At 47.3% G+C, this 25961-nt stretch overlaps 1 protein-coding gene across 1 annotated transcript in view; it reads left to right on the top strand.

Moving 5' to 3' along the window:
- Positions 1-25961, top strand: part of CSNK1E (casein kinase 1 epsilon) — a 230776-nt gene that overhangs the window by 98334 nt on the left and 106481 nt on the right. Inside the window, exons 2-8 of the mRNA XM_086963318.1 lie at positions 2068-2155; positions 2586-2696; positions 3983-4131; positions 5951-6179; positions 13536-13706; positions 14468-14616; positions 14845-15043. Coding sequence (XP_086819444.1) covers positions 2068-2155; positions 2586-2696; positions 3983-4131; positions 5951-6179; positions 13536-13706; positions 14468-14616; positions 14845-15043 — 1096 coding nt within the window. The remainder of the gene's footprint in view (positions 1-2067; positions 2156-2585; positions 2697-3982; positions 4132-5950; positions 6180-13535; positions 13707-14467; positions 14617-14844; positions 15044-25961) is intronic.

Raw genomic sequence — 25961 nt, 5'->3', positions numbered from 1 at the left:
ACAGGCTCCAAAAAATACAACCATATCATCACTGACCTTTTGTCCTTGAACTGGCTGCCATATGAAGCTCTGATACAGTTAAAAATTGCTTGCATGGCACACAAAGCCATTCACTTCAATACCCCTTTGTACCTCGCTCAGAAACTGGAGTTCTCATGTGGCAAGAGAGCCTCCAGAAGCACCAGCACCCTATTGCTCAAACCACAAAAATTCAAGAAGAAAAGAAACTATAATTAAGCCTTCTCTGGTATAGCACCAAGGATTTGGAACTCCCTCCCCCCTGAAGTCAGGGCGAACCCTTCCATTATTCTCTTCAAAAAGGAAGTCAAAGTGCTCTTGATGAAGAAATGTCTGCCTCTGACTGGCTATTCCAGTGGATTCTGAGGTCACAGTCATAGTCGCAGTTCTGTGGCCCAGCTACTATGGTCACAAGATTCCCTTTGCTCTACATGACTTTGTATCTTTTGCTTTGTTGGTTCCGTCTTGCTTGCATGCATCTGTATCCCTCTTGATGTATAAATTGTAAAGAGCGCTCATACCCCCGGTGGTCATGTTCTCGCTATAGAATACTTTCTAAATAAATAAGAGTTGGCCTGTGGAACTTTTACACTATTAGTTAGGGCTTGCCTTGAAGTCATTTCAGTCTGTTACCTTGTGCCAGGTTTATATGGGGCACGACCAAGCACCCACTTCATAACACTCCTGAATGGAGGAAGATCAGAAGAAAACTCAACCTGCGATGTGTGACCTGAGAAGAGCCCCGAAATACTTGACCTGCTCTCTCTTGTACCGAAGATAAAGAAATGGTCTCTAAGGGTCATAAGGGTCTCCAAATGCCATCTCTGAGTTCCTGGGAGGCAATATGAAGTTTACTACTGTGTTTGATTAGGACTTGGAAGGACTGAATCTGGAGTAGGGTGGACCTAGTTGCTATAACCACCCCACGCGCCATGGCAAGCATCAAATGCTTTTAGGTCCCGGTCTACCGTGGTCATTGGCACTGTATGCTTCTTGGTGCTATTCCTTCTTAAAACTTTAAAAATTAATATCTCTGATTCACCCTATTGGATTTTTGTCATTTACTATATTTTACTCCGATTCCAAATAGGCTTTTTAAAAAAATTGTTTAGCATTTCGAGCAAGTGACTGTTTAGTTACTGCATAAATACTTTACACATGGTAGCGGGTTAAGCTCATCTAGTCTGTGTCATAGGTTCAGGGGTTGAACGCCGGTTAATTTAGTGAATTTGAGGGTTCACTGTGACAAGGTTTGGAATTATTCCTTGAGGTGGATAGTCGCCCATATGAGCTGTGTGTTGAGAGACACCTCTTTATCTTGGACAGTGTCAAGTCTGACCACTGCTTATCATTGGCTGGCTTCACTGTCACTTATTTGTTTGCTTCTTATTTATTAGCTATGTGGCCTTTCCTTCCTCTTCTTTAGTTTGTCCCACGCCTGGCACATGGATACATTTTTATGCCCTTCCACTGCTCACTTTTTCAGGCGCTTGTTTTTATTTTTTGTTTAAGCACTCTACTAGAAAGCATACGTTTTCCCTATGGCCTCTCTCGTGTTCTTCTCCAACCTTGTTGCGTTTCGTGTTACTCTGCTTTTTCACCTATAAACTTTCTCCCAGCCAGCTCCAGGATGCTCTCACGCTTCACCCCCATTCCCCTGTGTTAGCTTAAAACATTGGCAAAGCCAATAGGTTCCAAAGGCAAGAACTGTTGGCTTTGCCTATGCTTATTGTTTTTCTTTCTGCAAATGGAGAGTAACATTTCAGGCGAGGACTGGTTTTTTTCTGTTTAAGACATGGGTTTATCTGTTTTGGGTGCCTAGCCTACTTATCAACAAAATAACTCACTATTAGATCGGATATAGTATAGTCTTATGGAAACATATCTCTAGCCTCCTGTGATCTGAAAATATTTCTATGGAAAACAAAAGTTACAGAACTTCTGAGCATTATGATTTCAAATCCTTAGATCTTAAGGAATTCTGTACACTTTTTTCCCAAATGATGCAATACTTATAATTGAGTGTGACGACTTGTCTTTGTTTGTCAGAGTGACCTTATCATGGAACTGAGAGTCGGAAACAAGTACCGGCTGGGCCGAAAAATCGGCAGCGGCTCCTTCGGTGACATCTACCTCGGTAAGTCTACGTGCCACCCACAGCTTCCTGTACACAAATGGTGATGAGGAATTGTGAATGCTCCCTGTAGTCTGTGAGATGCAGGTTGATTGTGTGAATGTATTTTCATTGGTGGCCTAGTGATGTAAGTGGTCGGAGATTCTGGCAGTGATGTTATTCTAGCAGTGTTGTGAGTATTGGTGATTCCATTTTAAGGGCAGAGTGACAGTGTAGTTGGGGACTGATATGTGTTAGTGAGTGTAGTTGGTGCCTGAGCAGGTTGGTCATGTTTAAGTGAGAGATGAGAAGGTTTGTGGTGTTACCAGGTTGGATTGTAAGGGTAGAGGTAAATTTTAAGGGAGGAGGTTGAGGTGGGAGAGGTGAGGGGCTTGTGAGTGGTGGTTGAGGTGCTTTGAGATTCATAAGTAATGCCTACATGTTTCCCAAACAGGAGCAAATATCGCAACTGGGGAAGAAGTGGCGATTAAGCTGGAGTGTGTGAAGACTAAACACCCACAGTTACACATAGAGAGCAAATTCTACAAGATGATGCAAGGGGGAGGTGAGTAAAGCTTTGAAGGGGGTTTGGCAGATGGCAAAGAAGACGGGGGTATAAAGATCAACGATGGGGCAAGATAATTATAAACATACTTCAAGAGCAAGTTCTGCTAGAAACTAAAAGTGTAAAACATGTAATAATTTGTATGAGCACCTAGCGGGAGGGGCAATAGTGGATAGGGCACCACAAGGGGAGAATCAAAAGTACCCAGTAAAACCCAAATCCTCTGTCATGAGCGTAGGAAAATTCAGTGATCAATTCTTTCTTTTAGCCAAGACAAAGCTGAGATATTGTAGTTTTTCAAAGATTGCATTTCAACAAAGACTGTCTAATGGTGCTCACAGTATAAATCTCGTTCCTGAGAAATAGAATTACTCCGTAATGAACAAAGAAAGCAGAATTTCAATGCTGATCAGTGGTGTATCTGATTACTTAGGGCTTCAATTAGAGCAGGGGTAATGCAATCAAAACTCTATATATTTTTGTACTTAAGAGCCTTTAGTTATTATACTTGTACATCTTGGCAAAATGGATACCTAGGCCATCCTACAAGGTTTGGGTAACAATCAGTTGCCTGATGACCAACCAGCACAGCTTTTCAGTGACATTGAGGTGCCGAAAATGGCCTACAAGTCGTGGCACACTATCCATCAGACCCCTCTGATTTCCCTCTTTTTGCAAGCAATTTGTGCACATGTTTTGAGGGTAGTGCTACCTAGTCACTGGTATCTTGCTTTGCTTTCTGAGAGACAAGGGACAGGATACCTATTGGAAATGATCAAATTCATTACCTTCCCTCGATGCATGGTTGTCCTCCAGTTTTTCATGCAGGGTGAGAGGATGTGTGTTCACTAAGGGAAGGCTTTGGCACCTCTGGAGGATCACGGGATATAATGTGGGCAATTTGGAGTGTCCGGCCACTGACATTTGGATTCTCTTGACGTGGTCATAGGACACAGTGGGAGATTGAGACATTGAATGCAAAGTCACATAAAATAAGAAAGGCTGAATGATAATCGAAAGCCTTTGAATATAATGATCATAACATTTGATCTATGATAAGCCTTTGAGTTGTTCCTGCTTCTCCACAGTGTGACACTCTTTCTGGGAGCATCCCATGGTGAAGGGACCCTGAGGAGTGCAGGGAAAGTTATGTAGGTCAAGAGTATCCAGACATGCATGTCTGACTTTGAAATTGTTTTCTCTTTTTCACTTAACGCCTCTGCTTTCTATTCTCTTCCTTCCTACTTACTCCTCCCCTCTTACTCCACCTCCTCCTCTTGCTTCAGTTGGGATTCCCTCCATTAAATGGTGTGGTGCAGAGGGTGACTACAACGTCATGGTGATGGAGCTGCTGGGCCCCAGCTTGGAAGACCTCTTCAACTTCTGCTCCCGCAAGTTCAGCCTGAAGACGGTGCTGCTGCTCGCAGACCAGATGGTATAGCTCACAGTCTTTGGAGGGTTGTCTGTGGAACCTGCTGGGAAACATTGCTTGCATGAAGGATTGGCTCTATCCTAACATATATGGGTTGAGAAGAGACTGCGTGATAAGCATATGTCAACCATGAAGCCAGGTTTACAGGTCTCTTGGTTCCATACAGGGCTTAGATTGCCAATTTTCTGTTGCCGGTAGTTCGGTATGAATGGGAAATAGTCTCTTTTAATCTAGCACTTTGGTAGAGGTCTGCTAGGACTGACCTCTCTAGTGGTCTGAAGAGCCACGGCTAAGTAGAGTTTACTTTAAAGCAGATGGTTGAAACTGTATTTGAGATGAGGTAGAACAGCAAAGAATATAGACTATTCAGATTACTTTTTCCTCCCCACATATTACACTCCTTAAAATGTAGCTAAAAGCTAACCGTGGTATTTTGGGCGTAGAATTGATATCTGGCCTAGACCCTACACTTTCCCCAGTGACTCTTGTTTTTTTCCGGTTTCCCTGAAAGGAAGGCTCTGATTCGTGTGAAGTTTCCGAAGGGGTTCATTGCATCCTAAGGCAGTTGGAACTTGTGTTGATGATGAGTTTGCAGATCTGATCTGGGTACTGCCCTAGGAAGAGCAGCTTTCACTTGCACAAAGGCATTGTTTCCTGACACTTCCTGTAACACAGATAGACCTCATTTAGTGTTTGTAAGGCTGAAATTCCTGCTTAGGCATGTTGTGATACATCCTGCACGTCTACAAGGCAGGAGCCTCAAGCCCTAGACAGTCTTTGCTTTCACACTGAAGAACGTGCATTCTCACTTCAATTGTTTTGAATTTACTTTTTCCTGGGCTTATTCAAAAATGATTTTGGGTGCTTTTAAGACAAACTGTGCTACATCTAGATGGGCAGTTGTTAGCAATCACCAAAGATTAATTGGATTCACTAGTCCTTTTTGGACAATAAGGGATACTTGCATGTCCGCTCTGCATGAGTGTGTGCTCCTACAGTCAGATGGGGTACTTTGTAGGTTCTAGGTGTTACCTATCTTTTTCTACATCCCTCTAATGCACTTTAGCCCACACCCAAAGCAAGTGGCTTCCATTTAACCAACAAATGAATATACCGAGAAATTGAGAGCTGCACTACAACTTGCAAACAGTTGTCGTGCCATTTGTACTCACTTTACTGTACACATATTGTCTCTGGATAATTCTGGGGTCTCTTTTAGCACACATAGCCCCCTCAACCCTAATCCGTAAAACAAGTTGCTATTGTAGTCCTCTGACCTGCATTTCCTATGGTATCTAAATCCTGATCATGATCCCCTCCTCACGTGCCCTCTTGTTACTCCACTTTTGTGACTCACACCACTATGCCTGAAAGGAATATTCCTTCAGAGAGGTTTTCCGTGTCCATTTCTCATCTGTGACCCCTTGCCAGCCATTGAGTACTGTAATCCAGCTAGAGCTCTGCCTGTAATTAAATTGTATATTAAAGAAATGTTTCCATGCCTCCCTCTTTATTATTTCCACTCCCCCTAGCTATTCTGGTAGTGTATGCCCCACACAGCTTGCCTATAACCCGGTTTCCTGTCAGTGTAACTATGTTCCTTCAGAACAAACATGTTTTCCCCTTTTGTCTCAGTACTGTGTGTATACAGAGCTCTGTCAGAATTTCTGTCGTCCCCTAATTAATCTTTTCCCTCTTCATTTAAAATCTGTGAACCACAAAGAATTTTGCCTTCAATTCCATTTTCTGTCTGAGAGCTTTACACTACTCTCTCCATATTAATCTGTTTCCCTGGCTTTTTACCTCTGCTATTTGACTACAGATCAGCCGGATTGAGTACATACATTCCAAGAACTTCATCCACCGTGATGTGAAGCCGGATAACTTCCTCATGGGTCTGGGCAAGAAAGGGAACCTTGTGTACATCATTGACTTTGGCCTCGCCAAGAAGTACCGTGACGCCCGCACTCACCAGCACATCCCCTACCGCGAGAACAAGAACCTGACTGGCACTGCCCGTTATGCCTCCATCAATACCCACCTGGGCATTGGTGAGCAGCTAAAACATTTTCCCAGTGTGAAAGCATGTGCCCCTAGTCTTTGTGTTTCCAGTGCTGTACACCTGTCTATAATGATGATTGTATGAACCTTGCTGTGAAGTCTTTGGGGCCCATGCTGCAATGTTTCTTTGTGGGTAGCTGGCTAGGAGACTGGATGTCAATGTTCTGTAGCAGATAGTTGTCTGTGCCTATCAAAGCATGTAAGGTAGGTAATTGAAACACTCCTGTGGTTCATGTTGACATGTCTCTGCTTAGCTACTGCTAGGCGTTTTTTTTGTTTTAGAACCTTACTGGTTTTGATATGTATGAATTCAATACAACAAGGCTTTCACTGGGGGGCGCTAGAGGACGCACAAGCAGAATGGCCGCACTGATGTGAGGCTCCTGTTCCTGGGACCAGTATCCTGCAATTATTCTGAGCAAACGAAAAAAAAAATTGCTGAAAATTGGCTGATTTGTTAAGCCGGCTTCCCTCTCTGATCGGCGTGAAGAGGAAGCAAATTTGAGCCCGTCAGCCGCAGCGCCAGGCGACTTAAGGTGGGACGCACTAGCCGCCGGTACAGGGAGGAAGTGTGAGGCGGCCGCCAAAGTCAAGACAGACCGAGGCCTCACACGAGGCTACTAGGCCGTGGGACCGGTGGATGCCAGAAAGTGAGAGCGTTAAGCTGGGGTGAAGCGCGTTGTGATCTGCGACCCAGGCTCTGAGATCGGAGCCGGTAGGAGGAGGTTGGTGACGTGACCGAGTGCAGCCCTGCATCGTAGAACAAAGGGAGACCGAGTCAGCGTGAGCCATACTAGTGCGCGTGGGAGGCCGTAGCGGACCAGACTCCCTGAAGGCTCGCACAGGGAGGAGAGCGCTGGTGCAACTGGGGGACGAAGGAGGTGTAGGGTATCGTGACCGGGACGGGGGTTGTGACTCATCCCCCGCCCCCTCCCCCTTATAGCGCGAATATGGAAGCTGAAGCCCACGGGGCAGAGGTCAACTGCTGAAGACCTTCAAGGGCAGTGAGACTGGACATAATCGGAGCGAGGCTGGGCACGGCTCCCCTGAGGACTACAAGTGTCTATGGCCGGGCATTCTGAGGCAAAGTGGTAGTATGTGAGTGACCCCCACCTGCTGCGATGTATGGTGTGGAAGCGCTAGGAGCCAAGAAGTCTATTGGTGCCAGCGTCACCCCCTCCATCGGCTGGCACTTGACCCGATTGGTGCAACTAGCCCCAGGATTTGTGACTTGTAACAGATGTGCCCAGGAGGGATGCAAGGACAGTGTACATATCTGGGCCACCCGTGAGATCCGCGACAGGCGCACCGCGTACCTGCCAATTAAGACGCAAAGGGACCTGGCACCCACAGAGCACTGTTTCGGACGTAAAGCCGGGGATCACTGCACTGACCCTTGCAAGACAGTAGGACACATTACCAGGGTATAAACATACCCCAGAGCCCGACGCTGCCACACTGGCGAGAAGAGAAAGTAACTACTAGGAATACTCGTAGTACACAACTTGCTTGCACACAGACGGAGATATGGGGAAGCCTGACACACAACAGCCTAACCTTAATTTTGACGCTGCGAAGAAAGGAAATAAGACCGCGCAGGAAGGCCAAGAGACGGAGAATGAGGCACATACCAGAGGAGGGGCCACAGCACAGGCGTCGGATATAAACAACATACTGCAGGAGATAAGTCAGGGATTTGCGACGGTAGTGGACAAAGTGGACCGCATGTTCTCCAGGATGGATGCCATAGCACACAAGCTCGATGGGCACGAAGAACGTATTAAAGAGGCAGAGCGGCGCATATCTGATACTGATGACGTCACTGCCAGTCACACCACACAACTAACAAGAATGGACAAGCTCTTAAGAACGATAGCGGCCAAAAACTAGGATTTGGAAGCCCGCAGTAGGTGCAATAATATCCGCGTAATTGGAATTCCAGAATCGACGAACACTGGCAGAATGGAGGACTATGTTGAGCAGTTTCTACTGGCGGTTTTGGTAAAGAAGCTTTCTCCTCGTGGTTCATAGTAGAGCGAGCATACAGGTCACTTGGACCATGGCCGACGCCAGGTAACCCCCCGCGACCCATCATCGCGAGGTAACTGAATTATAGAGATAGGGACTAGGCTCTACGTGCAGCAAGGAATAAGCAGACACTAACGTATGATGGCAACACATTCTCAATATACCCAGACTTCACACCCATGGTGCAGGAGGAGAGACGCAAGTTTATAGAAGTCAAGAGGAAGCTACGAGCGGCGCAAATAGATTATGCGCTCCTGTATCCAGCGAAACTCAGAGCGACACACCAAGGAAAGCAGAGGTTTTCATGAATCCGCAACAAGTTGAAGACTTTCTCCGGTCAGTGAAGCGAGCGAACCGAGGGGGAGGAAGTCAGGGAGCCTCGCAACGCCCTAACCGCATTGGCGATGATGAGGACTTGGAATGAACATCCTCCGTGAACTCTATTGTGTATCGTAAGGTGATGCTTGGTGGGCTGATGGGTATGGCTGATCAACCTGGCTTGAGGGAGGTGAGATTGTTCTAATCGTCTCATTTGCTCTTATGTTGTTGAAGTTCCCGGCTCCACTCCCCCAGCAAAAGTCCTGGTCTGACATCACAGGCAGGCTTGTGGGGAGCGGGGAGAATGTGTAGATGTCTAGACATGTTCCCCAACGGGTATTCCGCCATGAAAGATCAATGCACAATATGTGAAGGGGGGTAGCATGTTTGTTGAAGTTGGAAGAAGGAGGGGTATTGAATACTGGCAAAGTTAGGTTGATTCAGTGGGTGGGCGGAGGTAGGGAACAGGGATTGGTTGGTTGGTTCATAAGAGACATTGAATGTACGGCTTCCTCCTTAAGGGGCAAACTGGCGGGGTGGGAGGACAGGGAACCTCATCGAACAAGGGGCATTTGACAAAAATGTGTGCAGATACAGGGCCTGGTGAAGACTGCATGGACGACAGTCATGACACAGAAATGCTAAGACAATATGGCTAACACGACTGTGGGTACACAAAATATTATTACATGGAATGTGAGAGGGATGGGCGATCCCAGGAAAAGGAGGCATATATTATCTTACCTTGACAGACATAATGTGCACTTTGCCATGCTGCAGGAGACTCAATTTGCGCGTCAGAAGCAGCACACCTTCGCCGCCAGATGGGCGGAACACAGTCTTCTCTTCTTACTCCACTTATGTACGGGGAACAGCGATATTAATAAAGAGACAGATCCCCTTCTGGCTGGAGGGCACTGCGTGGAACTCGGAGGGCAGGTTTTGCCTAGCATGGGGCCAGTTGGGCACCACGACCATAACGCTAGTCTGTTGTTATGGGCCAAACTCGGACGAGCCGGGGTTTTTTTACACACTATGGGTTAAGATTTTTGAGGTAGACTCCACTCATATTATTTCGGGAAGCGACTTCAATGTGGCTTATTGTCCCGGACTGGACAGATCGCACCCCGCCCCACACCATTACATTAAGGCACAGGCCAGCTGAGAGACATAATGTCTGCCTATCAGCTTGGGAATGCCTGTCGTCATACACATCCCGCTGCAAGGGAGGGCACGCGTTTTACAGCGCAGGCGCAAACATGGGCCCGATTGGATTACTTTTTAGTATCCAGGGGAACGGCACCTGCGATAAACACAGTGAAACACCTGGCACAATCCTACTCGGACCATGCACCAGTGGAGTTGGTACTCTCATCTGACGATTTCACTACACCGCGCAGCCCCTGGCGACTACATGCCCCTATATTGCTTGATACGGTGTTCCAGGAGGAGTTGCGAGAAAAAAATAAACAACTTTTTTGAACGCAATAAAGATTCAGTGAATAGTGTTGAGATTGTCTGGGAGGCATTTAAGGTCGCGATCTGGGGATACTGCATAGCTAAAGGGTCCGGCGTGCTGAGGGACATCACAAATTCCCTGGCACTCTTGAAATGGATCTTAAGAAGCTGGAGACGGAACTTACACGTAACCTAGGGGGTGCTACACAAGTAAATTTCAGAAGTAAGCTTACTGAATATATGGAGGAGTCTAGGAGAGAGGCGCAATTCCGGGGTAAATACTGGGTTGCCCGCCAGTATGGAGAAGGGGAGAGGCCTGGAAAGGCAGTAGCGCAGAAAGTGAAGCGGCCTAGATGCAACAATTATGTACTGGAAGTGGTGGATCCAGAGGGGGGAGGTGTGCCGAGATACAACTACTATACTGAACGCATTTTTGAGGCATTACAAAAACCTCTATAGCACAACCAGAACAAATAACCTTGGCTTGGGCGGTTTTCTGGGAGATGTAGCGCTGGGCGAACTCCGCGATGTGCAGAGAACTTTCTTGTGCGCACCATTTGAACTAGATGAGGTACGGGATGCGATCATGGGACTACAGGCTGGGAAGGCCACAGGGACAGATGGCTTCCCAGCAGACTTTACAAAACATACGTGGATCTAATGGCCCCTATTCTTCGGGAACTGTATGAAGATACATTAGAAGTGGGTCATCTGCCGGCCTCTATAAGGGAGGCGCTCATATTGTCGCTGCTAAAACCCAGTAAGGAACCCGACCAATGTGATTCATATAGGTCCTTGTCGCTCCTCAATTGCAATGCAAAAATTTTGGCCAAATTGATTGCAACGTGCCTGAGTCTCTTAATGGAAAGCTTGATACTCCCCGACCAATCGTGCTTTGTGCGTGGTAGGGCCACTTCCCACAACTTGAGGGCGCTATTTGCCCTCTTAAATAATGTCTCGCCTGATTTACCGCTTGCGGCATTTTTTTTAGATGCCTCCAAGGCATTCGACTCCATAGAATGGGATTATATTTTCGGAGTTATGAGACGAATGGGCTTCCCCCCGCTGTTCTTGTCATGGATTGAATTGTTATACTGTTTGCCAGTGGCAAAGGTCCTCATTAATGGACACACGTCACAAACGTTTAGTATCACGAGAGGGACACGGCAAGGGTGCCCCCTCTCCCCTTAGTTTTGCCGCCAGCGGCTCTGTCGCTATTGCGAAAAGCAAAGACAACACCACAATGATAAGGCTCTCAGCTGTAATCTGCTCCAGGTGCTAATCTCATTATATGCAGACATCACTCTGTACAAAGGTGACCCCCAGCAAAATCTGAATCCGATATTAAGAGAATTTATTGTTTTTGGGCACATCTCAGGAGGTCAGATAAACTGGGAAAATCATGCATTTTTCTTTTGACCGCAGCCACGACGCGCATTCTTGCCAGATTTCCCCCTGGAGTGGTGCGAGGAAGAAGTGAAATACTTGGGGATCAGAGTCACCAAGGATAGAGAAGAATTTATGAGGCTAAATTATGGCACAGCCATGACTAACATAACAGAATGTCACGCGTTGGGTGGCACTGCCCCTCTCCATGGCGGGTTGTGCTTCTTTGATTAAAATGGTAGTACTCCCCCGACTTCTGTATTTATTTCTGAACATCCTCTTCTACCCGGGTGTCTTTTTCTTCAAATCACTTAGATCGGAGATGTTGCGTCTGGTGTGTGGGGGGCAAGCAACCCAGAATACAATAGAAAGTGATGATAAGATCATACTTGCAAGGTGGTTTTGGCATACTGAATTTTGAACTTTATTTTCTGAGTGCGCAGGCCCACTACGCCTGGTTCTGGGTGAAGCAACCGAAATACATGCCACTAGTGGCGACAGATCACTGGCTGTCGCACCCCATACCTTTTGAAGGAGCCCTATATGTGGGAGTAACAAATGGAGATAGTGCAGCCAACGCCCTCACAGGTACGATAACAGCTTGGCAGCGCATACAACATATGTTATATGTGCCCATGACATATTCGCCTTACTGCCCCTCACTTACCACCCTGACATGCCACTATTACAGGAAGGGGTCTTTAAGAATTTCCAGCAGCAAACTCGCATACATAGTGGGGGGGACCTGTACCACGAAGGCCAATTCCGTAGTATTGACCACTTGTTCCAATCCGCACAGAAGACGCCATTCGATGTCTTTCTATATCTTAGATTGAGAATTGGGATGAGAAATATTACTCCTGATTTTCCTGCGGAACCGCAGGTGCTGACCCCACTGCAGCTCATATGGGAGAGGGCTTCGCCCAAACGGTTGGTTTCGCTGATATATTGCTCGGTACACTCACAAATGGCAACCACACCACCACCTTCGCGTAAGAAATGGGATGAGGAGTTGGGCCTAGTGCTGACGGACGAACAATGGGAGGAGAGCTGTCTGCAAACTGAACAAGTATGAGCTAGCAGTAAGACTTAGGCTCACACATTATACATTTGTATACAGAATGTATTATACACCAGCCAAAATGTACAGGTTCAAGTTGAGAGAAGATGATAGGTGTGATGGGTGTCGCACCTCAGGGGCAGACTTCCTTTATCTAGCATGGGAGTGACCTGAGGTAAATGCATTCTGGGATCAGGTGTTTATGGCATTGCGCGAAATTATAGATGCACCTGTGGAGGCCACACCACTGACGGCACTACTGGGATATGTCAAACCAAACTGACCAAAACACCGTAAATTCACTGTGCTGTCACTACTCCTGGCTAAGAGAAGGATAGCGTGCCGGTGGGTAGGGGTCGTGCACCCAAGTTTAAGGAATGGATTGCTGATTAAGGTTGTGTGCCAGGAGAGGCTCTCAACCTATGCAGAGCTACTTCCAGTGGCCTCCCGGCCCAGGGATGTGTGGGCCCCATTACAGTGCTACTTGCTAGCTCACCCGAGAGGGGAAGAGTAATAGACTAGAGTGACGTAGGAGAGGAGTTGCAATGGACAGGGTCACCTGGGACTGGAGATAGAGCAGGACAAATGACCGTGTCGGTGAGGAAGCTGCCCGATGACGACAGTGGCAGGGGTTACAGAGATGCTTCAGGATGCATGGATATAGTTATATTTCTGTATATGTGTTAATGTATGTGATTGTCTAGGGAAAGCCGGTGAATAATTAGATGCCCATATTACTCACAATGCACGCAAATAGTCTGTTATTGTTGTACCAAAGATGTATTTTGCCTGGTCAAAGAAGGAATATATGTACTGTTGAGCTGTACATGACCTGTATCACAAATAGATGTCTGATGATGCTATGGAACTGTTCACTTGAAAATCAACAAACAGATGTTTAAAAAGAAACAAGGCTTTCACTGATGCGGTTTGGTGAATGTCTTACATAGTACGAAGGCATGGATCCAGTAAGTCGTGAAGGCTCATGCACTCCTCTTAGGATGTAGTACGTGTGGACCCCCGACTTGCTCATGAAAACCATTGTATGCCATGCTGCATCTTGTCATCCTTTTGATGCCATTTTCTCCTTGTCCAGAGCAAAGCCGCCGGGACGACTTGGAGAGCCTGGGATATGTGCTGATGTATTTCAACCTAGGGTCATTGCCCTGGCAGGGACTGAAGGCGGCAACAAAGAGACAGAAATACGAGCGCATCAGCGAGAAGAAAATGTCAACGCCAATTGAGGTGCTCTGCAAGGGCTATCCATGTAAGTGATAAGGAATTTACAATGTCTGGGGAAAGTGGGAACAGTAGGGGGCACAAGTTAGGTCCAGGGCATAGAGTGGCTAGATATCAATTAACTCTATTCCAGTGGGAATTCTTTGCCTCAAAGTGACAAGCATTTATTTTTTTAGAGCTTGGCACTCTAAAATACCAAACCCCTTTTTACTCTCTCTTGGCCTGTATTGCCTTTTTTTCCTCATTTAGTAATAGACCCTCTTGCTACCTTTACTCCGCGGCTTTACGTTGTGCATGTGTCTTTCAGTTTTCCCATTTTGTCCCTTGGTCTTGGAAAGAAAACAATTTTGTTCCCCAAATCACACCAAGTGCGAGCTGAGCCACATATTCCACTCTTGAACATAAGACTACAAAACCTTTTCCATAATCACTCGGCAATAAACCCTCCTGTTTTTGAAAGTGTAGTATACCCGTTTACCTCTTGAGACCTGAGCGCTACTGCAGTGAAGAGTAGCATTGAGTAAGAAGCCAGGATACTTTGGCCATTTTCGCCGTTACGGTCTTTATGGTGGTGTGAATAATATAAAGGTGGTGCCCTATTTGTGCTCTATTTTGCCTGATGATCATCTATATTGTGAACACTGTCTGACACACTCATGTACATGTTAGAGGAGGTTAGTTCCCATCTATCAAATAAAAGGGTCTTATTCGTAATTTTGATTTTGACACCGTTTTAATTGTATGCTTTCTTGGTCCTCACCATCTTTGTTACTCACTTTCCTCCAAAAGCTGAGTTCTCCACTTATCTGAACTTCTGCCGCTCGCTGCGGTTCGATGACAAGCCAGATTACTCATACCTGCGCCAGCTCTTCAGGAACCTATTTCACCGACAGGGCTTCTCGTATGACTACGTCTTCGATTGGAACATGCTAAAATTTGTGAGTGTGGGCCCTGTCTCTTGTTTTAGAGTTTTTGCTTGGGTGGATGGTCATAAAACGTGTTATCACTATGCTGAGTAATAATTTGTTACGGGCTCAAAGCAATCATTTTACGAAGGGCTTACAGGGTTCCAGCTCGGACAGTAGAGCTATCTGGGGTGTACTTGAACTCCTTTTCTTGGGGCACTTTGAAACTGTTTTTGAGGTCTTGTTTTTTGGTCTTCTCAGGGAGCAGCACGAAATCCTGAGGAGATGGACAGAGAGAGGCGCGATCATGACAGGGAGGAACGTTTGGGCCAGGTGAGAGGTACAGCTACACGAGCCATACCACCAGGTCCACCCGCTGGTGCCACTGCCGCTGCCAACCGCCTTCGGAATGGCCCTGAGCCAATGGTCTCCACACCCGCTTCCAGAATCCAGCAAAGCGGTGAGTAGAGGCAGCTGCCTGGCCCTGCAAGGAGAGGTGCTTGGGACACACTAGATGAAGATTGAGAAGTTGAGGCCTTGTTTTTGTGGTTTAACTTTGCAGGATCTCTGCTTGAAAATATATCTGCAGTTAAGGTCATTGATGAGAAAACTTGAAAAGACATAGGGAAAAATTGACTACCAAGAGCTTAAAGTAGTTGATGGAAAGTTAAAGCAACCTAAGGTTAATGAATACTGTAGGTTGGACTTTGCCTGTTCGAGGCATGTGGGCTGTTGAATTCATATCTGTGCATAGATCGCCGCCTAGTGTTGGGTCTGGATGATTGCACATTGTTGTCCTGGAAGAGTCTTCGAAGTATCACAAGATAGGTGGCTCCTCCCTTGGACTACAGTGCACATGTGCATCCTCTCCATCCTTAGATAGTTTTTTCCGCCATTGGGTTCGGATGCATTTTCCTGTACTCCAAGTTCGGAATCGAAATAAACTTATCTAAAAGGCCTTCAAATTTGTCTGTATTGGTTTCGATCGGTACCGAAAAGCTTTCTTCACAATCTACTTGCACTCGGGTCGTCGAATTGGGCCGTTTGGCCTTCTCGACGCCACGTGGACCGACGGTCGATGGAACGAAGTCCATTCAAATATTGCCCGCAGTCCAACTCAAAGTTTCCGCATACAGATAAGCATCCTGTATGCAACAAATGTTTATCGCCAGATCATAATGAAAGCGATTGCCTAGCTTGTGCCCAGTTCCGGTCCAAGAAGACGATCCGGAATCGGCGGGCGGCAAGACAAGAGATGCTGAGGTCGGCACCGGAGCCCAGAATATCTTCGACGAGGAAGAACTAGGTGACGTCGAAGACTCTGATCAAGACTCCGAGCACGACTCTGACTATTATATCGACGAGAAAGAACAAATCGTCGAGGTCGAGCAGTACGACCAAGACATCGTAGCTGTCAAAGACGACTCCGATGACAACGGGGGGCGAACCGTGAGTACACCGCCCCACACAGACACTACGCCATTATCAGAGACTCAGGTCGAGGCATCACCAACAGGCCTTAGCCAAGATCTAAACACTGATTCTATAGCCCCGCAATATAGCCCGGCTAAGAATATTACAAAAAGAGCCTTCTGAGACACGTAATCCAAGACCGATTCAACCGAAAGTCATCGACACAACAGTCTTCTGACCGAACGTCGTCAAACCGAAGGTGATAAACACAAAGGGCGCCGAGCCGAAGGCCAGCGTTCCATATAAACCTTCGAAGCCAAGGCCCATCGACTCGAACAAATCCAGTTCGACAGCCGAAGAGGGACAAAAGGTTGTCTACGAAACCAAAAGGGCTACGCCCAAAACGGTCGTCGAACCGAAAGCAAAACCAAAAGTAGACCAACCAAAAACAGTCGAGCCGAAGCCCATCGATCCGAAGAAGGGCATCGAGCCGAAGCCACAGGCTCCGAGGACACCTCTGCAGCCGAACAAGCCAAAACACCTGATAAAGGTTCTCGAACCAACAAAACCAATCAGCCCAAAAACAGTGGTGCAACCTGTGCAATCCATCGCACCGACAAAACCTATCGGACAGACACTGCCCATAGAGCCTCAAAAGCTGATCCAGGCACTGAAACCGGTTGAACCGAAAACGGTCAAACCGAAAACATCGGCGCCAAGGCAAAAGACTGTGGAAGAGATCATCCATCCAGACCCCTCTACAGAAGATCAGTCTAAACTATATATTGACCCAAATACTGGGAAAGTGACTGTTTACAAAAGGAAGAAAAGACCAGCCCCTGCTGAAGACTTTTCTACTATTCCACTCAAAAAGAAAAGAGACTGTGCAACCTCTCCTATTCTTTTCGAGCCTATCTCTCCAGCTATGCCTACTACTCCACATGCACCATACTCACCTACACACTCTGACTACGAGCCAGATGTAGATCAGGGCACAGATGCTAATTTTGATATCCTCAAAACCCAGATGTAGACCCCAACTCACAACCATGGGGGGATGACCCAGACCCTGATGAGGCTCAACCCATTATAGACACACCTGCATATCCAGCTAGACCATCACCTACAGAAGACACGGTGGCATTTAACTCATTATTAGATAGAGCAGCGCTCTACCATAATGTAGAAATGCATGCAGATCCTATAGAGGAAGACTTTCTGTTTGATACGCTTGCAACACCAGAAAAAAGTGTCAAAACACTTCCCATGTTAAAAGGGGTCCTAAAGCACGCAAATGACATATTCAAAGACACTGCTAGGGCACGTGTCGTCAACTCTAGAATTGAAAAAAAGTATAGGCTGCACCATTAGATTCTACTTACATCAGGGGACAACTGCCTCTAGACTCATTGATAGTCTCCAACGCACGTAAGCGTGCTAATTCTCAAACTACTGGAGAGGCTCCTCCTCCTGATAAGGAGTCAAATATTTTAGAAGCATCAGGCAAGAGTAGCTGTTCAAGCAGCAAACTCATGGAGAATTGCCAGTACCCAAACCTTGTTGGCTAGATACGACAGAGCGCACTATGACAGCTTAGAAGCACTTCTCCAACACTTACCTGTGCCCTTCAAACAGCAGGCTGATGAACTTGTTTAGGAGGGAAAGTTCATTACCAATGCCTCCATTAAGTGTGCTCTAGACGCGGCAGACACAGTTGCCAGATCTATCAACACAAGCGTACTGCTTAGGAGACACGCATGGCTTTGCATATCTGGATTTAAGAGTGAGGTACAGACCACAATTCTTAACCAGCCAATCAATCCTGATTTTTTATTTGGTCCAGCAGTTGACTTCATTCTGGACAAAATGAAAAGGACACAGAGACTGCAAAGTCAATAGGGGCTCTTCAGTCACAACAACACAGAGGCTCCTTTTGTCGCTCCAACTACAGAGGAGGAGCGCGAGGTAATACATCGCAGCAATCCTCCACATACAAAAGTAATACGCAATCCACATACAATAAAAACACAAATCGTGGTGGATACCGAGGAAATAATAACAAGGGCAGAGCGCGTGGAGGAAATACCAATAGATCCTCCACTAATACCAAACAGTGACTTCTTGGCACTACCCCCAGACCATACAACACCAGTCGGGGGAAGACTACAACAGTTCCTACCAGTCTGGCTAAACATCACTACAGACAAGTGGGTCCGGCAAATTATCCAACATGGCTATTGCATAGAACTCACATCCACACCACCCAACATACCACCCGTACACCGTCCAATGTCAAAGGACCATATAACATTATTGCAGCAAGAGGTCATCAGTATGCTGCAAAAGGGGGCCATAGAACCAGCCCCATTAAAACATCAAGGAACAGGAGTATACTCACTATACTTCCTCATTCCCCAAAAGGACGGGTCTCTCAAACCAATATTGGACCTCAGGCCCCTCAACCTGTACATTTTATCAGAGCATTTTCACATGCTCACTCTGCAACAAGTCTTACCACTGCTGCGGCAGGGAGACTTCCTAGCAACTCTAGACCTCAAAGACGCATACTTTCGTATACCAATACACCCTGCTCACAGAAAGTATCTCAGGTTTACAATTCAAGGACAACACTACCAGTTGAAAGTCCTACCATTCGGTGTAACAGCTCCACGGGTGTTGCAAAATGCCTAGCAACAGTGGCGGCGCATCTCAGGAGACCACACATTCATGTGTACCCATATCTGGACGATTGGCTAATACAAGCGCCATCGGCCCAGCAATGTGCCAGCCACATGTCAAAGACCATTCATCTTCTGCACAATCTAGGTTTCTCGCTGAACTACCCAAAGTCACACCTACAACCCTCCAACGTACAACAGTACCTGGGAGCTACAATAGATACACTAGCAGCAAAGGCATATCCAAACACAGCACGTATCAACGGAATGCAAACATTAATCCAAAGGTTCAAACCACAACACTCATTGCCAGCTCGAGTGTTCATGCAACTAATAGGCATGGTGGCCTCGTGCATATTCATAGTCCCTCATGCCAGACTACACATGCGTCCGCTACAGGAGTGCCTAGCAAGGCAGTGGAACCAGGCTCAGGGACAATTAAAAGACCTAGTGTTGGTGACCAGTCGGGCATACAACTCTCTGCATTGGTGGAATCCACAAAACCTTTGCAAAGGACGACTGTTCCAGGACCCTGTCCCACAAATAGTGATGACGGTGGACGCATCCCTGATAGGCTGGGGAGCCCATGTCCTGCATTACACAGTCCAGGGTCTATGGACTACACAACAGAAGAAGATGCACATCAACCTACTAGAGTTGATGGCGGTCTTTCTAGCACTAAAAGCGTTCAAAAAACACTTATGCAACAAGACTGAGTTGATCTGGACGGACAACATGACCGCTATGTATTATATTCAAAACAGGGAGGAACACATTCCCCACAACTGTTGCATCTAGCTCAAAGTGTGTGGAAATGGGCTTTTCAGAGGAACATGTTTCTCATGGCAGAACACCTCCCAGGCAAGAACAATCAAATAGCCGACCTGCTCAGCAGGCACAGTCAACAGATGCACGAATGGGAGATTCACCCCAATGTGCTCCGACCATTCTTCCGGCAGTGGGGACAACCGAAGATAGATCTGTTTGCCACAAGCGAAAACGCAAAATTCCAGTACTTTGCCGCCAAGTTCCCACATCCGCAGTCACATGGCAATGCGATATGGATGAACTGGTCAGGCAAATTTGCGTACGCTTTTCCCCTAGCTCCATTAATACCGCTAGTGGCACGCAAAATGCGCCAACTTTCACTGACGCTAATCCTAGTTGCTCCCACATGGGCGAGGCAACCATGGTACACAACCATCCTAGAACTGTCAGTGGTGCCTCATCAAAGACTGCGACTCACACCCAATCTTCTAACTCAGAGCCATGGAGAAATCCAACACCCAGATCCGCAACAGCTGAACCTGGCGATCTGGCTCCTGAAATCCTAGAGTTTGGATACCTGAACTTGCTTCCAGACTGCATGAATATTATCAATGAGGCAAGATAACTCACTACCCGGGCATGTTATGCAGCAAAGTGGAAACGTTTTGTCATTTACTGCAGTAACAACGATATTAACCCATTAGATGCTTCTACACAGAACATCATTTGCTATCTCTTGCACCTACAACGTTGCAATTTAGCCTACTCATCCATCAGGATACATTTAGCTGCGTTAGCAGCATATCTCCTAAACAGGCAACACCTTTCACTGTTTAGAGTGCCAGCAATTAAAGCATTTATGGAGGGACTTAAACAAGTAATTCCCCCAAGGCACCCACCTTCACCAGTCTGGAATCTAAACATCGTTTTAACCAGACTTATGGGACCACCTTTTGAACCACTACACTCATGCGAACTACAATTTCTTACTTGGAAGGTGGCTTTCCTTATTGCCATTACTTCACTTAGAAGAGTTAGTGAGCTGCAAGCCCTAACTATTCAAGAACCATTCATTCAAGTACATGCCAATAGAGTAGTTCTCAGAACAAACCCTAAATTCATGCCAAAAGTAGTATCCCATTTTCATATAAATCAAACAATAGAACTGCCAGTGTTCTTTTAAAATCCACAGACAGTTGCTGAAAGAGCCTTACATTCTCTAGATGTCAAAAGAGCTCTGCTATACTATATAGATAGAACTAAGGCATTTCGCAAAACAAAACCGTTGTTTGTTGCTTTCTCACCGCAACACAAAGGCAACCCTATTTCAAAATCGGGTATAGCCAGATGGATCGTTACGTGCATTCAAATATGTTATTTAAAGGCAAAACGCACCTTAACAGTTCCCCCAGGGCGCATTCTACACGCAAACTAGAGGCATCCATGACTTTCCTAGGAAATATTCTTTTACACGAAATTTGTAGAGCAGCCACATGGTCAACCATACATACATTTACCAAACACTATTGTGTAGATGTACATTCCAAACAGCAAGCTGCTGTAGGACAGGCTGTTCTCAAAACTCTTTTTCAGACTGCTGCAGCTGGCACGGGCAACCACCGCTAGGGGAGATACTGCTATACATTCTATGCACAGATATGAATTCAGCAGCCCACATGCCTCGAACGGAATATGCTACTTACCAGTATGCATCTGTTCTTGGCATGTTGGGCTGCTGACATTCATATCGCCCACCCGCCTCCCCGGTTGCTGTCGCAGCTGTAGCATTCACTCTTTGCATGGCCATCTCGTACTGTACTATACTCCATCTCTGCCACAATGGCGACAAACAATCTAAGGATGGAGAGGATGCCCATGCGCAGTGTAATTCAAGGGAGGAGCCACCTATCTTGTGATACTTCGAAGACTCTTCCAGGACAACAATGTGCAATCATCCAGACACAACACAAGGCAGCGATCTATTGTCAGATATGAATGTCACAGCCCTACATGCCAAGAACAGATGCATACTGGTAAGTAGCATATTCCTTCTTCAGGGTCATCCCCCAACGTTTTGCCTTCACCCTCCTGTTTTCTGAACCAATTTTTGTTGCCTTTTAGGTCTCTTTGCAATTTACCACTGCTAACTAGTGCTAAAGTTCTTGTGCCCTCCCTTATGAACGTGGTAGAATTGGCTTACACCCAATTTGTATATTTAATTTAGTATTGCATCTTAAGTAAAGTGGTAGCTCAGGTTCCCAGGCCCTGTAAATTGAATGCTACTAAGCATGCAGCCCCAATTGTGCCATCCATTTATGTTGCCCTGTAAAACATGTTTCAGGCCTGCCATTGCAGCCTGTGTGTGCAGGTTTTAACTGCCTTTTCAACCTGCCAAAATAAACCTTTCGCCAGGCCCAGTTCCCTCTTAATAAGACCTATGAGTCACCCCTAGATAGGCCCTGAACAGGCAAGAGGGCAGGGTGTAGTGTATCAAAAAAGTTGAACATGTACTTTTAAGTTTTGCTTGTCCTAGTAGTGTAAAACGTTTATGTTCGAGGCATGTGGGCTGCTGAATTCATATCTGTGCCGCCTAGTGTTGGGTCCGGATGATCGCACATTGTTGTCCTGGAAGAGTCTTCGAAGTATCACGAGATAGGTGGCTCCTCCAATGGACTACAGTGCGCATGGGCATCGACTCCATCCTCAGATTGTTTTTTTCCGCCATTGGGTTCGGATGTATATTGGTTCACTCTAGTCGGAATTGATATAAAAGTTTTCTTAAGGCCAAAAGGCCTTTAGTTTTTCGTTGGTATAGTCTTGCGTTCGGTGCCCGATTCTTCCAGCTCAGTTCTGAGCCGGATTTCCAGAAGAGCCGCGTGCTTTTCGACGCTGAAGGCCTGGTCGACGCCAGAGGCCTTATCGACGAACCATCATGGAACGGAGCCCGTTCAAGAGATGTCCCGTGTGCAACTCCAAGTATCCCCACATCGATGTCCAGCCGGTGTGCAACAAGTGTCGCCGGATCATGATGAAGCCAGCTGCATGGCTTGTTCCCGTTTTCGATCCAAGAAGACTCCACTGCATCGACGCGCTGCTCGCAAGGAAGCCCAGCAGACTGCACTGGCGCCTGTGGACATATTCGATGCCGGGGATGATGAAGGAGCAGACCAGGAGGTTCGTGAGAACCTGTCGAATCCCGCGTCTGAGGTCGACTCCAACTACTATGCGGATGTTGAAATGCTCGAAGCGGAAGAAGTCGTCGACGAGGTAGGAGACGACGACGGGGCCTTTGGGGCCATGGAAGATAGCTCGAGCGAGGAGCAAACTCAAACTGACATTGGGGCCGAAACGCTTCATAAGGCTCAGGTCGAGGGATCGCCACTAGGCCTTACCCAAGATCTTCCAATAAGTTCTACAGCCCCGCCTTCGGGCTCCGCTTCGGACATTACTAAGGAGCCGCAACCTGCAAAATCGAAACCGAAAGTAAAAGCTCCGGTCTCAACGCAAGTGAAAGCACTGCTGCCTACATCGAAACCAAAAGTGCGTATTGCTTTGGTCGGCTTGAAGTCCTCTGACCTGTCGGCACCGACGAAGCAGAAGAGCGTTATCGACCCGAAGAAACAGCTCAAGGGCGTCGAGACGAAGTCTATCGCGCTGAAGGCAAAGGTCAGGGCAGTCAACCCGAACAAATCGGCGCCGAAGACTGTCGACACCGACAAAGGGCTCGGTGATCCGAAGGTTCTCGAGCCTCCACGTCGACAAGGCCAAGAGAGGACCGACCCACGAGTCCACGTCTGGTGGTGCCTCGAAGGATTCCGTCGAGTCGACGCAGCCGTCCGCCTCATTCTCGAAGCAGGTGGCAGACTCCCTAAAGCACATCAAGGACAAGGCCTCAAGTTTCGGGCCTAGAGATTCTCCACCTTCGAAGCCTGCCGATAAACCTCAGAAGACGTCGACGCCCATCCACTTCACGCTGCCGCCGAAAGTGGTGCCCAAGGCTTTCGACCCTAAAATGGCCACCGACGTGCCCGAGAAGGTGTCCTCGGTGCCGAAGTCGACAACAGTGGTCCCGGCCATAAAGCATCGACAATCCTCGTTGGAAGAGCAACAGGAACAGTTTATCGATGCCGAGACAGGCAGACTTTCTCTTTATAAGCAGAAAATCGCCCCGGAACAGCCAATGGAGTCCTATAAAATTCCACTGAAGAAGAAAAAGGATTCTACTTTGACGCCTGTTCTTGTAGAACCGGTATCTCCACGTGGCCATGATGTCTCACCCACTTATTCAGATGTGGACACCGGGGAAGGTAATGATGATGAATACGGCTATCCTGTATACACTGATCCAGATGATACCAATGAACCCTGGGCAGCTGCTGCTGACCCAGGTGATCCTCACTCTACCCCAGACTCTCATATGTATGCTGTAAAAACGTCGCCTACTGAGGATTTAGCGGCGTTTAAGACCCTCATTGAAAGGGCAGCTAAGAATCATGACGTCCAGCTCCATGCTGACCCCATTGAAGTAGACTTTCTTTTTGACACCTTTTCCGTCTCAGAGAGGACTGTCAAGACTCTGCCTATGTTGAAGGGTGTCTTGAAGCATGCAGGGGAAATCTTTAAGGAGCCTACAAGAGCCAGGGTGATAAACACAAGAATTGAAAAGAAGTACAAACCGGCGCCTGGAGACCCTACTTACATCAAGGGACAGTTGCCGTTGGACTCTCTTGTTGTTTCTAATGCCCGGAAGAGGGCTAATTCACAAACAACGGGTGATGCTCCTCCCCAGATAAGGAATCTAAGGTGTTTGAGGCATCAGGGAAAAGGGTGGCAGCTCAAGCGGCCAATATCTGGCGCATTTCAAACACTCAGGCACTTCTAGCCAGGTATGACAGGGCACATTAAGAGACACTTGAGACCCTGTTACAGCACCTGCCAGATGAATACAAAGAGGCTGCTGAGATGCTCATCCAAGAAGGGAAGCTCATATCAAATGCTTCTATCAAATGTGCACTGGACGCAGCAGACACCGCGGCCAGGGCTGTTAACACTAGTGTCATGCTGAGACGACATGCCTGGCTCAGAATCTCCGGGTTCAAGCCAGAAATACAGACCACCATTCTCAATCAGACAGTAAACCCTAATCATCTATTTGGCCCAGAGGTGGACACCACCTTGGAGAAAATCAAAAAGGACACTGAAACTGCTAAGTCCATGGGGGCTCTACAGTCCCAGCATTTCCGGGGTGGTTCTTTTCGTCGCTCAAGCAATAGAGGTGTTTCCAGAGGCCAGCTCTCCCAAACCACACAGTACTATAAAGGCGGCATGCAGACCACCTACACCAAACAAAGTCGAGGTGGATATCGTGGAAACAGCGCCAAAGGCAGAGGTCGTGGAAACAACAACTCCAGATCCTCCGCCACTAACAAACAGTGACGCCTTGTCACTGCCCCCGACCACGCAACACCTGTCGGGGGAGACTTCAACAGTTCCTGCCAGGCTGGAAGTCCATCACCACAGACAGGTGGGTCACACAGCTTATCCAGTACGGTTATTGTCTGGAGTTAATATCCACTCCACCCAACATACCCCCCAAGACACCGTCCTATGTCCGCCGAGCATTTGCACTTATTGCAGCAGGAGGTCCTCGTCATGCTGCAAAAAGGGGTAATCGAGCTTGTGCCTGTCTGAGAAAGAGGCACAGGAGTTTACTCACTGTACTACTTGATACCAAAAAAGGACGGGTCCCTCAGACCCATACTGGACCTCAGACCCCTCAATCAGTACATTCTATCGGAGCACTTTCACATGCTGACACTGCAGCAAGTCGTACCGTTGCTCAGTCAGGGGGATTTTCTCGCAACTTTAGATCTAAAAGATGCGTATTTTCATATTCCGCTGCACCCGTCACACAAAAAATACCTCCGGTTCACCATCCAAAACCAACATTACCAGTTCAAGGTTCTACCTTTCGGAGTCACCACGGCACCCAGGGTGTTCACAAAGTGCCTGGCGACGGTGGCGGCACACCTAAGGAGACAAAACATTCACGTCTACCCTTACCTGGACGACTGGCTCATCCAGGCAAAGTCAGCCCAGCAGTGTGCCGCCCACATGTCCCACACCATTCACCTTCTTCACGATCTGGGATTCTCACTGAATTACCCAAAGTCCCACCTGCAACCCGCCCACATACGGCAGTATCTGGGTGCGACAATAAACACTCTGGCAGCCACAGCACAGCCAAATTCAGTGAGGGTCAGCAGCATTCAATCGCTGATACAGAAATTCAGACCTCAACACTCGCTTCAAGCACGAGTGTTCATGCAGTTGATAGGCATGATGGCCTCCTGCATCTCCTTAGTCCCGCACGTGAGACTACATATGCGTCCGCTTGAGGAGTGCTTAGCACGTCAGTGGACTCAGGCTCACGGACAGTTGAAAGACCTAGTGTTGGTGACCGGTCGTGCATACAACTCTCTGCATTGGTGGAATCCACAAAACCTTTGCAAGGGAGGA

Source organism: Lissotriton vulgaris, chromosome 1_1, assembly GCF_964263255.1.
Source record: "Lissotriton vulgaris chromosome 1_1, aLisVul1.2, whole genome shotgun sequence".
NCBI lineage: Eukaryota > Metazoa > Chordata > Amphibia > Caudata > Salamandridae > Lissotriton > Lissotriton vulgaris.
Note: the sequence above shows the minus strand (reverse complement) of the source record. Positions and strands in the feature narration are given on the sequence as shown.